The sequence below is a fragment of the Brachycentrus maculatus genome, unplaced genomic scaffold, assembly GCF_059751285.1.
Source record: "Brachycentrus maculatus isolate JH-2025_06_01 unplaced genomic scaffold, ASM5975128v1 h1tg000527l, whole genome shotgun sequence".
In the NCBI taxonomy this organism is placed as follows: Eukaryota; Metazoa; Arthropoda; class Insecta; order Trichoptera; family Brachycentridae; genus Brachycentrus; species Brachycentrus maculatus.
Genome location: NW_028281273.1, coordinates 1,355,073 through 1,373,986, shown reverse-complemented (window position 1 = coordinate 1,373,986; position 18,914 = coordinate 1,355,073). Strand labels below are relative to the sequence as shown.

Below are 18,914 nucleotides of genomic sequence, written 5' to 3'. Positions count from 1 at the left end.
GTCGCTTCCGGCCGCTGGCGAATATCACTTCCAGCCATAAAAAATCGAGGTAGTTGGCGGTCTTTATATAAATAGTTAGTCTGTGGTCTCGGTACGTAACCCGGTTTATCTATTGCGTTTATCAAGTGACAGTTTTCCTCCCTCGGACTTGAAATAAATCCGACTAAAAGTAAATGTCCCATGTTTACTGAATATCCGAATTTCTTTTTTAAAGCAAAATGGGCTTGACTGATATAATAAAATCTCTAAAATTGTACAGTTCAGAACAACCCAACGACACAGAGGAGCAGGTATGTTTTTGTTTCCAACATGGTGCCTTCGTAATGTTTTTGAATTTACTGGACAAATTTAACATATTATTTTTATAGAATGTTTATATCATTACTAATATTCCGTTATTTTATGTTTATTGTTTTCTTCTGTGTTGAATAGCAATTCGTTTGTTGTACACTTTTATTTCCGGTAACTTTCAATATGTAATATTTTTATTTTATTAAAACCAGTCAAAACTTATTTGTAAGTTTTCTTTTAAAATATGTTTTTTATAGCTTATTCATCTTTCGAAAAAGCATATCTCTCTTTCAAGTTATTATATTTCACTTTGGGGGTTTTATTTACATAAAATGACATTTATACTAAATGGATAAATAATTATATTCTTCTTTTGAATATGATTTAGTTGCACTGTCGTTAACATATTAAATGTTTTGGCCAGAAACACATTATCTTTTATCGTATTAGTTATATGTTTCAAGCTATTTTAGTAATCTGTCAGATTCCCTTGCTATTTTAGTAATCTGTCATATGAATATTGACAGCTGATAAAATGTTGTCACAAATAGAGGAAAACATTGTGTATATTGAAGAAACTGATGTTAATAATATTAACATTGAAAAGTGGCAGAAGCTTAGTGTTTAACTTCAATAAAACATTCTTTAAAATACAAAATAGCCATTGGAGAAGTCTGGTAAAGTAGTAAACTTAAGTAAAACATATTGGATCTTCTTAGATGTTTATTCTTGGAGAATTGAAACATCTGACAGTTGACTGAGGGATAGCTACTCAAATGTATGGAAATTTACCGATCCATTATTATTTATTTAAAGGCAATACGGTCTATGATAGATGTTCGAATGGTGAAATAAGGAAGGATTGCAAACTGAGATAAGCATTATCGATAAAATTAAGAATGGTGTGTTGAGATGGTTTGGACACGTGGAACAAATGAGTGAGGAAAGAACGGTAAAACAAATTTATGAGGCGAATTTATTTGGAAAAGGGAGTAGAAAAAGACCGAGAAAAACTTGGCACGTACTTCAAAGTGGCCAGGTTAGGAGTCGAAACAATTGGGGGGTATATATGAGGGGATGCATGAAAGTGGAAGAGGCGAAGAATGTTTTCAAAGACAGAGTGGTGTGGCATTCTATTCTCTATGCCTACCCCTGCGGGAAGCGGCGTGATGGTTAGTTAGTTAGTTTTTTTAAAGAAATAATCCGCATAGCTTTTACTTTTAGACTCTTGTTAGCAGGTAGGTTTATTAAGGATAGGAAAGGTAAATGTGAAAAATACATCACAAACAACCAGACCAATTGAAAAATAATCTTTCTTGAATTTATTTAGCACTTGGCGGGGACCTAACCCAAAGAATGTCAAGTTCTTACAGCCATATTGAACAAACATAATATTTTATGACTTGTAAATTTCGCATACTATTATATCATGATAATAGCAGTGTGTAAACTAAGTTCAAAATAGACTAGCAAACTTTCTTGATTTTTTATCGTATCGCTGTGTTTATAAGAATTGCAGTTTTTGTATAATACTGCGGTGACTCGTTACTCAGTTATGAGTAGGTATCTAAACAAACAGCCAAGTTGCCCACACTGGTAAACCTACCAGGTTGTCAGCCCTGCATAAGGAACGCAGGAAAGTCAATAAAAGCCCGCATGCATGTGCAATATTTCTCTTCCTGCACGGTCGCCGCTTGAGGCACTTACTGCCATCGACTACGACCTTCGTGTAACGAAATTGTTGTCAACTGGACTCAGAGATTTTTATTATTGGTAAAAAATTGTTAATGAGTCCTTGTATTTTATTCTATAATTTTAACCGTTAGAGTGCCGAGGTGCGCGTTCGATCGCTTGCGCATACTATCGAAAATTGCCCGGAGTGCGACAGCGCGTCCAAAATAAGTTGCAGTTTAGCACGCAACAAGGGAGGGTCGCTCGCACGCATAAGTATTTTTGTTACTTAATTTTGTATTTTGTCTGTGTTACATAAAGTGCATATTATAATATTATTAGTATGTAATTACAATAATATTATAATATACACATTATGTAACACATATTTGTTGATGTGTTCTTTTAGAGATAAAAAGACAAAAAAAAATCGGGTTATTTTGATTTCTACACACGGCGATGCGGCAAATGTATCTGTCAAGAGAAGAAACGTAAAAAAGTAAAAAGAGAGGAAACTACGAATCTAAAAAAAATAAACCATCAATGGTACACACCTATAATCTTCATGGAGTCTGTGCGGGAAAGCACACATGTTATGTTTTTTTTACTTAGGATTCCAGTTTTTGTTAAAAAAAAATTTCACAATATGTATTTCCATAATTTTCTTTGTATTTTATTAACCCGGTAAATGTTTTTAAAAAGAAAATACCGAAAAAATTATTAGAATTGGACAATTTTTGGAAGAGATACAGTTTTTTTTTCAAAACAAGGCTAAATGACATGCAAAACAAAAATTTCCTTGGCATTTTAAGTATATATAAGTGAAAAACAATGGCACTCAAATGGTTAAATTAATAAACTGTGATCCGTGATCAAGTACGTTTTTCATTTATGAGCAGTCTTCTGATGAGTCTAAGAGAACTAGGTATTCATACTTCACATGAAGGTGGAGACTGACCGGAGCATTTCGTCGTAATATAACGTCGTAACATCGCTCGCGGCGAGCATCACCGAGCATCTGAAACTATGGATGGAGCGCTCGGCTCGCTATACTGACTGCCTGAATGCTCGCATCGTAACGTGTTACGTTACGACGAAATGCTCCGGTTAGTCTCCACCTTTACACATAGAATATTTAATAACTCAACACATTGGAACCTCTCATAACAAGCACTTCTCATAAAGAGCAATAAAAATTAAAAATTGCTCCCTTAACGGGCGACATTTCACATGAGTTACAGAGAAAGAACAAGTCCCTTTTTCACAACATTCACCTGTGAGGGGGGACTTCTAAGCCAGTCAAAACAAAAAAAATTGCTCTAGTTTGTTGAATTTTATTTATTGCTATGAAAGAACCATTTATGATGGTGAATAGGTTTAAACATGTGCTTGTGCAATATGTATTTTTTGTTGTTGCAGGTTGGTTGGGTTACCTGGAACAGCAATCAACAAAAAACTCCATTTTCCGAGGGTGTCACCATAATAAGCAATAAAACATTGGTAACAAACTTTACGTAATATCATTTTGTGATGAAACTTTATAATCCTCCATTATTTTATTTTTGTTTTTACGACTTTCATTTCATAACGAGAAAATTATAAATGGCGAAAATGTTATTTATTAAAAAAAAAAAAGTTATATCAGAAGTGGGTCACCTTTCAGTGATATATTGCGTATTTTATATTTGTAGATTTAAACACAAAGTTTTCTCGTAAAACATATTTTTTTTATATTGACAAAAAAAATTTTTTTTATCATCTGGTTGAACCTCTTAAAAGTTGAAACAATCGCGGTAAAAAGAGTCTGCTATATTTTAAAGTGTTAATAGTGACATTAATTTACTTTCAGACATCTTCCCAATATAAAGCATATGTGATATGCGTACAAGATCCCATTCATGATGATGATACAACATATCTTGAAGAAGTAAGTCAACTGAGTACTTTTGTTTGTTTATTCTTTTCCACTTGGGGTACAACTTCCGGGGGAGACATAAACTAAATAGACTTAAGTTTTTAAACATCACTGCTGGAACCATTTTTTATTATTATTGATCAAATTTACGAGGTCAGAGGGCGCTTGTCCACTACCCGGAATTCCGTGTAATTTTACCGTCAGTTAGCGTTTTAAAACGACGATTGGCTTGGATTGGCTTGTGCTTTTGTCCATCTTTTTTCGGATCGGTGCGTAAACACGTTGCGTGTAAATTCGATCACGCTAAACTGTCATAGTCGCTTTAATTTTTCAAAACCGGACTGCCGGACGGTCAAATTCCGGGTAGTGGACAATCGCCCTTACTGTATATGAATTGCCTGGCATTATACAGAAAAACCTTCGGCAGATATGAATCAATGTAAATTGAAATAAATTTTGGCTTAAATTTTTATGTGTTGTGTTAAATTTGTCCACCTCTTTCTTACCACATTTGGCTACCAAGCTGGAGGGGCTGGGTTCGATTCCAACGGGGGTCAAAATAAATATAATAATAAGTGTTTTTCACCTCAATGTTTTATTATTTTTTTACTGGGCTAGTACCTGCAATGTAAGACTGGTCTCCTTACCTTTATATAATTAAAGGACAACTTCATTATGTCAAGTTAATACAATCCCCTATGCACCATTGGGTGCGGATGAGGGATGGAAGAATGTGTTGATCGGCATGTTATTAATATTGCTCGGTTTCTGGCCTGCCAATAGATAAATAAACTGTATAATTTATTAAACATTACAGAATGACTCCAGAGATGATATCCCAATGACCCCAATGTTTTCTGATAAGAATTTAAATCTTCATGGACAAACTTGTATTCCTGAGTCACCAGAAGTAATACCAGACACGGATAGTGATGTACGTTTTTATCATGTATAGGTACAGATGTTATCTTCGGAATTGATCGATATTGAATGACATCAGTTATTTTATATTTCCAGGACGAATCCATCATCTTGTGCTCTCAAGACCCTACAGCCAAAAGGACTATTAAACCTATAAAGTTGCTTGGATCCTCTAATGCAGATACTATAGTTTGTAATTCAAGTGCAAAGTCTCCGTCACTTAAACTTTGTTTGGAAGATTCTTCTCTTAGCATAACAGAGCCTGAAAACGTTCCTCGAAAATACGTAGAAGATATTCACGAAGCTCTGACACAACCAAGTTTAGCGGGAGATTCTGATACAGGCATTGATGATGAAATCTATTTCAAAGGAGGATCCTCTAAAAAACATTCCCATTCGAAAAATAATATTCAAGATACACAATGCAATAACCCTTCTAAGAATATAAACCATATAGATACGCAGATGTACATTAAACCCCAACAAAATATAAATGACATGGACACTGAACTGATTACCACTTCTAATACTACCGATAATCACAGCATTCGGTCTGTTATACCCTGTATCAATGAACAAGATACAGAATTAACTGACCATTCGGAAAGTGTTGACACTGAAAATACTGAAGATACTCAATATACCCAGACAATTAATTCTATACATATTCAAGAAACTGAAATCATAGAAGGACATGTACAAAATATGGCAAAAAACATGAAAAATACCGACAAAACTCAAAACTTTACCCGTAATTTGGACTCTCAGAAGATCGGAGGTGTGTTAATAAATAACCAACCATTGATGACAGATTCAGAAGTGTGTGACTTTGAAATCAAAGATGATTTTGTTGCTCCCGATTCACCAGATTCGACCAGTTTACTTGTACAAGATAATGTTCTCGATAGGCCACTCAGTCAAAATGATGAGGTATCTGCAGATGATAGGCCCCTCACTCCAAATGATGAGGCATCTGCAGATGAGGAAGATCCCTTCATATGTGATACACAAGTATTGAGTCCAGTTTTACAAGGTGTTCCAAAATGTCAATCTTCTGATAGTAGAGAACCTACACCTGTTGATGTAGAGGATGATGAACTAACTCAGGTTATAGATGAAGAATCCATCACTAACCTCCAAATTAGTAAAGTTGTTCCAAATGCTAATGTTACCTTTAAAAAATTCAGATATCCCAATAATTATAAAAGATGTCCGACGGATGATTCGATATTCTTAATGCATAGTAAAAAATTGCAAAGTGTGTCAGATGGCCCAGTATCACAAAATGATAATGATATTTTAGATTGTTTAACACAGAGAATTGATACAAATTTTACTACTCAAAAAGTGAGCAACATAAAAGCTGTTTCGGTTGATGTTATAAAAGCACTGGGCATTTCTGTGTCTCAAGATGATACAGATTTTCCGACGCAAAACGTTGAATGTGACTTAAATATTTTGACTCAAAAAGTAGAGAATGCACCTAGACCTAGTAAAGTCAGTAATGTAAAAACTGTGTCAGATGGTTTTGTAAAAGCTCTGGGCATTTCGGTATCACAAGACGGTGCAGAAGTTTTGAAGGATGCTGAAAATAACTTAAATGTGTTAACGCAAAAAGTGGACAATGCGCATAGTATCAGTAAGGTCAGTAATGTAAAAGTCGTATCTGATGCTACTGTAAAAGCACTCGGAATATGTCTATCGCAAGATACACAGCTAAAAGAACAAGTTGGTAGAGTCAAAAGATTGTCTTTTAAAGATTTTAGAGACGGCTCTTCACTAAATAACAATATAGCGCCGTTTACCGATACACAAGAAGTGCTTGCGGATTTGAAGAATTCCAAAAGCTATGTCACTCCAAAAAGAAAGGTATTGGTCGAAGCGAACCAATCTACTTCTGATTTCCTTTTCAGTCCTCCGGTAATACTCGGAAAAAAGAAGAAAAATAAGGTCATTTCTAATGAATCTTTTAACGAATCTGCAATTGCAAGTACTATAAAGCAACTAAGTTCTTCTACTTGTTCACCTAGGGGTGTAATTATGGATGAAGAAAATTATTATAATAACACAAGGGAATTGGAGGAAGATTTGCTTTCACAGACCAATATTAGTGTAGATGGCAAATCACCCCTCTCCGAGTCGGTTCACAATGACTCAGCTTCAAAAGACAATGCTTATTATCAGTGTACTCAGGATATATTGTTGGACTTGCAGTCGCAAAATCTTGATGGTGCTATTACGAGGCAATCGCCAGTACAAGTTGCAGCTATAAACATTCCTGCTCCTCTTAAAAGCATGCTTCCACTAAATAGTGTTCAACGCCTCAGTGGAACAAATAAAGTGGAAGATGATAATTACTACGCTTGTACCCAAGATGTAGAGCATGACTTATTGACGCAACAAAATAGTGAAAAACCATCCGCCATCAAAGAACCGAGCTTCGAAGAGTGTTCTCGTGAGTTACTTTTAACTACCCTTCCGAGTCTCAAGAATTCTTCTCAAATATCAGACGCTTGTAGCGAGAATTTTGATATCCCCAAAACACCTCTGAAAAAGGGCTCGAAACATACCATTTCGGACAGTGACCTGGATTCTCCTTTTATAGATAATTTTGCCCGTAAATTTATGGATCAATCTTCCAGTTCTGAGATGGAAGAAGAGCACTCCGTTCATGATACCGAGGAAGGTGGCGAGAATCCTATTGTTTTCAGAAAAAATGTCCCTAAAAAGAGAGTCGCAACAAAACCTGTTTTGCCTCAGCAAATGCGATCAAGCGGCAGACGACCTAAAAGCGTTCAAAGACTTATTACAGAAGTTGATTCCGATAAAGAAAGTGGCGATCTTAAGAAATCTTCCTCGAGCCTTTCTCGTTGTCGCAAATCCCCAGTGGTTATTGTTCAAAAACTAAATCTCGATATTTCAAACAAATCATCAAAAGACAATGCGCCTGTTTCCATTTCCTCAAAAAACACAAGGTTACAAAAAAATTCTGTTAATTTAATAGATAATGTTGTTAATGAAAAACGGAAAACTAGTCCCAAACAATGTCAAACTGGCACAAAAAGTGCTACAACAAGAAGAGCTCCTTCATCAGTTTCTAAGTGTGAAAGTGAATCTGATTCTGAAATCAAACAAAATCTTCCTATTAAGAGTAGTGCTGAAAAAGAAAAGAAGACAAATGCTCGGAGTTCTAAAAGGCTCGATAAAACTAATTTGAAATCTGAAACTGTCGTTTCTGGACAAAAGGAAAGTGAATCGATTTCCACTACCAAAAAAGATCACCCGGCAATAAAACGTAGTCCTGTAGCTGAAAAAAAGAATACAAATACTAGAAGTTCCAAAAGAAATGCAAAAAATTCCATACCTGAAACTGTGGTATCTACACCGAGTGACTATGAATCGGATTCTGAAGCAAAAAAAAATCATCATCTAACAGAAAAGAGAAATACAAATACTAGGAGTTCTAAACATGCTAACAAGACAAATTTAAGATCCGAAACTCCTGCAAATCAACATGAAGATAAAGCGAGCAGTAGCAAAGTAGATAAACCCAAGAAACCAAAATTGCCGGAGAGTAATGACGGTAAAAGGAAACAGGATGAGGTACCAATACAAACCTGCGGCGCTAAAAGGTTGCGATCTAACTCCGTGTCGGTTGAAGATGTTCCTGGTACCTCTAGACAAAGAGGACGGCCACGTTCTAAATCAATCTACGCAGAAATTGCACCTCAAACCCGACCGACTATCAAAAAAGTTATGTGTACTCAAATAAAAGATCCGTTGGAATTCAATAAATCTGTCGCTAAGCTAGGTCAGTTCTCCCTTCATATTAAATACATAATATGCATATATATTTTTTTTAAATTTTTTGTTTGTTATTTTTGTAATATATTAAGTACTTAAGTTATACATATTTATATATTATTAGATTAAAACCAATATTTTTAGCTTTTCCACTTTATTTAATAAAGTAAATAAAGTGGAAAAGCTAAAAATATTGGTTTTAATCTAATAATATATTAAAATGCAATTCCATCACGAAGTGTCAGTGGATAATATCAATCTGTTATTATTGTCACTTCAATGCGGAACTATCCTAACTTTATAAAAGAACATTTTATAGGGGGGCAATAAAACTTTTGAATATGAGTTCTCTCATCAATTAATCGTATTTTCCATTGAATATAGCTAATATTGAAGCTAAAAATATTGTATGCAATAAAATCAGCATAAAGATCACAATACCATATACAAATAAAAACAAAATTATTTGTTTGCAATTTAGGATAGTTATGCGTTCGGGTGACTTTCTGTACATTACTAAATTAATTTGTACATATTTTTGTAATATATGGATATATTAAAAGAAACCCTTGTCAAAGGAGTTGGGGAATTTCTCAGAATCCCTAAGATCAAATCATCCAGGTAGCTCTTCAGACAGACAACCATCACTAGGTTAGTCCTGTACGTGTTGGGAATGTGAAGTAATCTATGCCGACACACCAATATTTCACATCATTTCATGATTATTAGTAATAACACGATAATTCCTTAGCTAACACAGCGGAATCTCTCATAACGAGTATAATTCATTCTAGAATCGTACTCGTTAAGCATGACACTTTTTGTTTTGAATAGCGCGAAAGTCCCGGTTCACAAGTGAATGTCGTGAAAAAGGGACTTGCCATTTCTCTATAACTTGTTATGCGAAACGTCGTTCGTTAAGGGAGCAACTTTTACACATTTTTTTTGCTTGCTATGCAAATTACTTGTTATGAGAGGTTCCACTGTATTTCTAACACGGTTATCTGAGGTGGTAAAAAAAATCTATTTCATGTGAATAACCGGGGTAAAAACCTCGGTTATTTTCTTTTTAAGCTGATTAATTCAGTCCGTATTGATTAAGTATCATAAACCATACATCATATTAAAAAAAATTATCGTTGTTATTGCATATGTTCAGTTCATTTTACATTATTTCTTAGTTTAAAAGGTTTTAAAAACTAAAATAAAACAAATAAAAGAAATATTATTTCTGAAATAAATTAACTTAAAATAAAAATACAAAAATTCATCAAATAAGTCCCAAAAACAAAGTACGTATGTTAACTTATTTATCAGAAACATTTATAAACAACTATTGCTATTGCATGTATTCACAACTTTAATGGGAGACAATTAACACACTCAAATATGTAACATCAGTTAATATTCACATATGAAATCAGTTGTGTCAATAACTACATACTGTGGGGTGTCAACAATGCCCCTATTTACTCTACGAATGATCCTACTGCTGAATTATTCGATTTTCAACATTTTAGTCAACATCTTTATGCTAGTTTAACTGACTAACTGGGGTGTCATTTATTATTAAACCATATCCGCTCCCTAGGTGGAGCATATGGAGTCCACAAACTATCTCCAGGCTTTTCTGTCGGCTGCCAGCTCCCTTGCATCCTCCCAAGTCAGATCCGCGTCCCGAAGTTCTGACGAGAACTGCCGACGAATTGTCAGCAGTGGTCGTCCTGGGCGGCGCGAACCTGATGCCTTGTAAAAGAGGCAAGCTTGATTAAGGCTCTCAGGAGGCATGCGGAGTACGTGGCCAAGCCAACTGAATCGCCTTTTCTTGACGACTGTTGTGACCAAGATTTGCTGCGTCCTACCCCTTATTTCTTCATTCCTCACAAAGTCAAACCACCAAAATTGTGTCAAAGGGTGTCATTTAGTCTTAAAAAATAATGATGAATAATCTAAACCATTTTCAGGAGGGTCTGTCGTGAAGCAAGGCGGGGATGTGTTAGTATCGGGAGATGGTAAGAGAACTGTGAAACTAATGATTGCTGTAGCCCTGGGATTACCTGTAGTTACTCCGGATTGGCTCACGGAAAGTGTACGCAGCAAAGAGTTTTTAGGTGAGTAATTTATATATTCTTTATCTATTTATCACGATGAAGGGGAAGGAACAGACTGACTCTGCATTCTTCGAACAGTATATATCGTCATGTTTCATGATTCTGAATCCTCTGGACTCAATTTTATTGCGTCATTCCATTTAGTAGATGTTCTTACACATCACAATGAGTCTCTCCCGGTTGTCCTTATTCTTCATGACCACTTGAATGTTTAGGAACGTTCTTCGAGTAAGACAGCTCCTATATTTTATATTTTCCTTGTACATATATACTATGAGACAGATATTCAATTTAAATTGGTATTCAATAATGACAGTCAGTCAAGTGACAACCTTTTAACATTGAAATAATTATAATTATCCACAGCCACTTCTATAAATATCCTTGGATTAAAGGTTATTCTAAATTCTTTTCAATTATAAAAATTCATATTGACCAAAAACTATCTAACTAACTATCACGCTGCTTCACCACAGGCATAGGCAGAGAGAATACCACACTAATTTTTCTTTGCAAACAATCTTCGCCTCTTCCATATTCATACATCTCCTCAATTTGATATACTTCATCATGCCAATTTCTCCTTCCTGTTTCTATTACCAACCATATTCCCCTCATAAATTTGTTTTACTGTTCTTTCTTCACTCATTCGATTCACATACCCATACCATCTTTACCCAACACACCTTTCTTAATTTAAAAAACAAAACATCTTAATATATTTCTTTCATTTCATTAATTGATTCGGCAGTCACTTTGTAGTAATATCTATCTATTTTTAATTTAAGTTTTACTTGTTAACGAAATACATCGAAACTCATGTCGCTCACTCCTTTCAAGAACATCATAAATCAAAAAACTTTTTTTTCAGGAGAACGTTTTTAAAGTTTAAAAATATAAAACAATGTATTAAAAATAAATATCAAGCCACTTATTGAACTTTTTATTGTGCAACAGATCTGTTTAGGTAAAACCTGAAGGTTTTTTCTCCATTTGAAAAATATTTAGTACGTTTAAAAAAATAATTAAACAATACCCTTTCTTCAAAATGCAAAAACAACACTTTCTGCCCTGTAGCGGGTAAATATTAAGTTAAAAATGTGCCTCTTTTGCAGTACATTTTCTGGGCATTCCGAAAACATGCACAATTGAAAATTAACAATTTTTGATTTATGACATTCTTGAAAGGAATGAGCGATGTCACAATACATTTTAAGAAATAGTGGTATTTACCAGGTTAAAAAAAACTCTTTTGTTTTAGATCCTTGGGACTTCATTTTACAGAGTGATGCTTTAGAAAGTCGTCACAACTTCAATATGAGAAAAGCTCTACAAACAGCTCACCCACACCTGAAAGGGTGGGTAGTTTACATCACCCCTAAAATAACACCAACTCCTCCAGAATTGGAAGGTTTGTATTGACATATTAATAAAAATACTGTATTTCCTTCTGTATTTGGTATAATCAGAGTTACAGTCAGTTCAACTGGATATGAACATGTCCCCCACTAACTAAAGAAAACTGTTAATCTTTTTAATTTTTGATGTTCCCAATTATCTTCCGTGTAATGTCTTGTTGTGAGAGATGCGATATTGTACGTTTTGATACAATTGTATAAATCGCTCTATACAATCAATATTATTACATATATTGCAGTGTAAATATAATTGAGCAAATCAATTTAACTTGAAATTGTCAAATTGTTTGGATGGGTGACTAATTTTAATTTGAAATGAACGAAAAGAAAGTTTATACATATAATGTTACTCAAAGGTTCTATAAGTTAATATAAGTGATTTTTTACTCTAATATTTATTTAATATTATCCTGGACTGGTACCTGAAGTAGACGGCTGATCATCCTTCCTTCGTGTATTGGCAATCAGATATCACTGTATTTATATTATGCACCATCGGGTGGGGATAAGGGTTTGAAGGATGAAGGAAGGACATACACACATCGCTCACTCCTTTCAGCAATGTCATATATCAAAAATCGAAAATTTTCAGTTGTGCATGTTTTCGGAAACGTTGTGCATGAAAATGTACTATGTATATCCTAGCAAAAGTGGCATATTTTTAACTTAATATTTACCCGCTACAGGGCAGAAAGTGTTGTTTTTGCATTTTGAAGAAAAGGTATTGTTTAATTATTTTTTTAAATATACTAAATATTTTTCAAATGGTGAAAACATCTTCAGGTGTTACCTAAAAAGATCTGTTGCACAGTAAAAAGTTCAATACATATGTGGCTTGATATTTATTTTTAATACATTTGATCATATTCTTAAACTTTAAAAACAATCTCCTGAAAAATCGTGTTTTTTTATATATGAGTGACATGTTACTAAATAGCAATTGCTCAATGCTTTTGCGCTTATAATAAGCATATCGTAGTCAAACAGGAGAAAGTGACCAAGTGTATTTTTTACAAAAACGTGGTCATTGACTATTTGATATCTTACTAGCTTAATATTGCCCTGAAAAAAATCCCAAAGGATTTTGAACTCTGAAGTGAAGTATACTATATGGACTTGTCAAAAATGACTAACTGCATTTATGTTTATTTTCTTGACAAGCAAAAGTGACTTAAATGGCCCTCCTGAACATTTTATGTTTTGGTAGTTGGTCACTTTCTCCTATACAACTACGATATGTATCTAGACCTACAGGGTTACCGATATCATGTAATCAATTTGAATTTTTGCAGAAATAATTTTGGCTTCGGGCGGGAAGGCGGAGATAGTCAGCGGTCTGGTGGGGCGGAGGAGCGGTAACCGCGGGGTCCAGGGCCAAGTGGGGACCCTGACGGTCACCTGCCTGGAGGACCGCTACCTCTGGTCCCACCTGCCGCGCCCCTTAGTAAAACCGGACGCCATCTTGTTTGGAGCCCTTCACCACAAGCTGTGCATAAACGAGTACAAAGTGATGGAGTGAGCGACTTCATTTAACCGATCATTCGTCGGTTTAATGCAGGATACTAAAGAAACGGCAATGACTAGCTCAGTTTTGCCATATTTTACAAATGCTGAAGAAGTCTAATTTCATCCAATGTATTTGGGACTAAAAAAGTTTTTTTTTATTTATTTTTATTTTTTATAAATAATTGTGCAGTAAAATTTAATCTTTACATGTATTAAAAGAAATGTACCTTGGAAAATTTGTTAGTTTGGCATTAATGTAACAACTTTTTTAACATATAACTACTTATGATTATTTTACTGTATTTAACTTAACTAATGACTATTTTTTTTAATCTATAACTTTACAAATATAAAAATAAAAACATAATGAATAAAGTTAAAACAAATTAAGTTTTTTTTTACATTTTGTTTTAGATTTTAGTTACCAAATCGGTTTTTTATTGTTAAACTTTATTTTTTTAAATTCGTAACCCTACACTGTTATTTACAACCTACTGTCGTATTATGTCTTTATTATTTAATATTGTTATTTTATTTTTAAAATGTATTTTCTGAAATAAATATGTTTTATTTGAATTTTATTTATTTTCACACACAATGTGGATTATCTGTATTTAGTAACTCCAAGAAATGAAAAAAAAAATGTACTTGTACAAACATTTGAAACTATTTAAGCGTGCAGTTTCAAATTTATTTAAATGTTCCAATAGGCAGTTTCAATGTTTTTCAATTTTACACATCTATCTATCTTCATACATATTATGAATTGTATCATATCAATTGCCTCGCGTTAGTATTGAAAACATTTAAAAATGGCTCAACCGATTTGAATATTTTTTCACCTGAGGGGCAAACAAAAAAAAATTAGTACAAACCCATAGGAACAGACAAAAAAATCTAAATCGGTAATTTTGTATAGAAATTGTCTCAATTAATCTTTCTCAATTACTTTTGAATATTTTGTGTGTGTCCAAATTATTGTTCACAAGTTTCCGGATTTGATCTATTTGGGAATTATTTTTTATGCTTGGACTACCTAACATCCAAGTAACTCTAGCTATGGCTCATGCAACACTGCTTATCGTGGCGTACTTAGGCTTCTACTTTACATTTTTATAGCCTTTACTTACTGGTGAGTAGATTTCCTCTATCTTCAAAGGTACTACTGGCTTTGATAATTTCTGCGAAGAATTTTAGAATGTGGTGGTTAGACTTCGTGAGAAAGGCATAGGACGCAGCAAATCTTGGTCACAACTGTCTTCAAGAAAAGGCGATTCAGTTGGCTTGGTCATGTACTCTGCATGCCTCCCGAGAGCCTTAATCAAACTTGCCTCTTTTACAAGGCATCAGATTCGCGCCGCCCAGGACGATCACTACTGACAATGCGTCGGCAGCTCTCATCTGAACCTCGGGACGCGGACCTGACTTGTGAGGATGCAAGGGAGCTGGCAACTGACAGAAATACCTGGAGACAGTTTGTGGACTCCATATGCTCTACATAGGGAGCGGATATAGTTTAAAAAGACAATTTCATGTAATTCTTTAGTGCAAATTCTAGGTAAAAAACACTAGCGGTGGATATAAAGGATTAAATCGCTTAGTTATGGATTAGTTTAAGTACTTACTTTATAATTTTTTTACTGGCTACATTACGATTTTGATATGTCAATTTTGACAGAACATTGTCGACGTTTTTTTTGTTGTTTTTAAAAGTGTCAACCTGAATTTGTATTATGCGTTTGATATTTCATGTTTTATAAATATGTTTTGATTAAATAAGATATCTTATCAAAACCCATATATTTGGGAAATATATTATGCTTACAACAATAGGCCTAGCGTTAAACATTTTTTTACTGGCTTTTGGTCACAAAGTCGTTATCCTAGACCTTTGAACTTACGTCGTAAATAATTTTGTGAAAACAGAAATGACACGCGTCGCCTGTAAGGCTTCTATTATACATAAAATTTTATAAATATGGAGGTTATCATAAAGCTTAATAGTCAGGCTGCTGGAAGAGATAAATTAGCAAGGTAAAAATATTATTTTACAATTGATCTTGTTGTCGTTATTAACCCTAGATCAACATATTGACATTTTAATCGTATTTGGGGGTGGACATACAGCTTCTACCGCCATTGGCCTTCATACTGCAACTGGCTGGGTCAAAACAAGTGAAAAGTAATTTAATAATTTCCAGTATATATTTGTTTTCTAACATCATGACAATTTTCAGAATCTAACAATTTTTTTGTGATCGACCAGTTGATCACAATTGATCAGTTGAGCTTCCTTGATCTAGCAGTAGCTTGGATATTGTTATTGTTAACAGTTCCCTTATATATGTATATAATAATACAACTTTGTTTTTCCTTAAACTTTGTTATTTTATTTCAATGATTCGATTACTAGAAACTGAGGTGCTAGTTTTAGGCTTTTTTAAACGACAAAATAACATTTAAAATTTAATTTAAAAAGCTGTTTTTTTTCGAAAACATTGTTTTCAGTCTTATTATAAAATATGTTATTAACATAAGACTCCACATGTAATCATGTTTAAATGAGGGTGTGTTATTTGTACTTTCTGCCTATTATTGTAATGTTTTGATTAGGGATTTGTGCAATATTGACAACTTATTTGTATTTTTAATTTCATTTTATCTTTCAGAATTGTTCAGTACACTTGCCGTTTGATTTGGGATACCTTACAAAAATCCAAAACTGATAGATATACAATTGATCAAATTAAACGTCTTGAAACAACTTGCAGTTCATTCCGAAAGTGTAAGTGCATTTACATGTATTAAGTTGCAAAATTTGTTTTATTGTTTGTAATTAAGTTGTATATTTTACATTAAAGGGATAAATTCCACATGAACAGTTATTTTAATTTGGGTAAAATAGTTTGACCGAATTGCTCTTCAATATTGAAAATATATATGCCTATTGGTGGTTTGATTTATGATGTAACAAATACCAAAAAAACATTTTAATATTAGTATTATGCCTAGTCTCTATCAAGGCATATAACACTGTTCCTTAAACTTACAGAATTAAGTCTACTGAATCTCTAATATGATAAACATAATATTTTCTAAACAATCTGTAAAATATAAACCTGTAGTTAACATCAAGGGGAAATTTTTTTAATGATTTTATCAGTGCAGTTTATGAAGTATGTGGACTGAACTTAATAATAAGTTTATGAAGTATGTGGACTGAACTTAATAATGCAGTGTTTATAATTATATTGTATGTTTCGTATTATATTGTTTTTTTCTTTTCTTTCAGTGCTCCGGTTCGGAAAGTGTGTTGATTCTCTCTATTCTACACTATCGACCATCAACTACCCTGATATTTTTGTCAGAATAACACTGACCTTGAGCAAGATATCAAATTCTTTATTTCTTTTCGCGGATCACGTTATATGGCTTGCTCGATCCGGTTTCCTGAAAAATGTTGACTCCAATAAATGGTTAGAAATTTCCAATCGCTACTGGCTTCTGACAATTATGTTGAATCTTGCTCGGGACGCGTACGAGATTCAACGGGTAATACTAGATGAAAGAGATTCCATTTTAGGGAGCAGGGCCCTCTCGCAAAATAACATATTTTTTAGTTACCTTAAAGTTTTGGAAACGGCTTTATCCGTCGTTAAGACGAGAAAAGATATTGTTACTGATACAGTAAAAAACTTTTGTGATTTGTGGATACCGTTGACCGCACTGGGTAGGGTAAAGTTACAGCCAGGTACTGTTGGTCTCTTGGGAGCTGTGTCTTCAGTGGCTGCTTTAATAGCACTTCTGCAACCTTCTTTAAAACTATTGCCAGCTTAGCATTCAAATTATTTTGATTCAAAAGTTTAGGGCATTTTAAATATAATACAAATGCATTTATTTAAATTAAACCTTGTAAGTTAATAACATTATACATAATTTTTTTTAATTGTACAATTTATTGTGGAGGGGTTATCAGCTTATATTTTTTAGTGGTGAATTGTTGCTTTATGTTTTACATTATTTTTATTACAAATAAGATACAATCTATTTCAATCTACAGGCAACAAATAAAACATTTATGTTTTTCTAATAAAATATTCTAATTTATATTTATGTCATAATGGTGTTCTAAATCTCTTTAAGCTCAAAACAAAAATTTACCATACAGTTGTCTCAAATATCTTTGGATTTCTTATTTGCATATTCGCAATGATATATTTTTCAATATTGATTCAGTCTTAATGATTTTTCAAACTTACATACACAATAAAAGAATGGAAATTTATTAAGTAATGGTATTTTCTTTTAAATATTTTAAAAATAAATATACTCTATGAATTAATTAGGTTTGTAGAAGGGTGACTTAGACTGTAGAAGGGTGAAGCTGGATGTTTTATTTGAATAGATTTTCACACTCATAGTGTACACCTTAAGGAGGTTTACCCACATGCGTTTCGGAGGCTACTGTATACATATTTATTTTTGAAAAACAGTGAAAAAACATCAGGATAATAAAATTATTCAAACATGTTGTTGCTAATTATAAGAAAAAAATGTTATTAAAAAATAGTCATCACAGATGGATCATAGCTGTAAGGTTATATTATTTCTTAATTGAATGAGTATTAAATATTATTTTTGCTTTGTCTGGTTTCATTTATAATTAGAGAATTGTTGAATATACAAATCAGGGTTTGAATTAAATACACAGTATTGGAATATATATGTTTATTTTTTAACACAAAAAATTTATTATTTTGATTTTTTAATAAAATTGAACTTTATATGAAATCATTGTCATACTTACAAAGGCTGAATGTTATACCTATTTGAATAAAATATTTTTTATTTAAACTAATCTTTTTCTTTATTGACCCGTGGTTTTTAATTATTTAAATTTAACCCTTTTAAAATTAGTATCACCAAATTTATCAATTTATTGTCAATCAATTAATAAACATCATAAATCATTGATTAAAAAGGCGTTTTTAGTAACTTAAATAAAGCATTTTTAAACTTTGTAATTGAAAGTTATCCCCAATAGGTTATTTAAATTTGGCATTCATCTATAATATGTTTATTAATCATTTTAATTTGTGATGGATTCATGATAATAAGATGTATGAAGTGACATATTAGGTACAGTCTTGCAATTGATATTGTTGTGAAAATAAAAGTATTTGAAATAAATACACGAAAAGAAGATTTATGATTTTTAATTGTCTTAAATAATAATAAATATATAAGGTTCGGGTAATTTTTTGAAACAAAATACGA

General features: G+C 33.0%; 2 protein-coding genes across 2 annotated transcripts; both read left to right on the top strand.

Moving 5' to 3' along the window:
• The first annotated feature begins 61 nt into the window (after positions 1–61).
• On the top strand, positions 62–14,206 carry LOC148301736 (uncharacterized). The gene is made up of 8 exons (XM_088272838.1): positions 62–290; positions 3,382–3,462; positions 3,812–3,889; positions 4,695–4,811; positions 4,895–8,609; positions 10,567–10,713; positions 11,975–12,124; positions 13,424–14,206. Exons 1-8 carry the CDS (start codon positions 219–221, stop codon positions 13,648–13,650), a joined length of 4,587 nt encoding a protein of 1,528 aa, XP_088128964.1. The 5' UTR covers positions 62–218; the 3' UTR covers positions 13,651–14,206.
• A 1,090-nt stretch (positions 14,207–15,296) lies between these two features.
• On the top strand, positions 15,297–18,356 carry Pex11ab (peroxisomal biogenesis factor 11ab). The gene is made up of 3 exons (XM_088272787.1): positions 15,297–15,671; positions 16,307–16,422; positions 16,930–18,356. Exons 1-3 carry the CDS (start codon positions 15,616–15,618, stop codon positions 17,472–17,474), a joined length of 717 nt encoding a protein of 238 aa, XP_088128913.1. The 5' UTR covers positions 15,297–15,615; the 3' UTR covers positions 17,475–18,356.
• Positions 18,357–18,914: the final 558 nt, after the last annotated feature.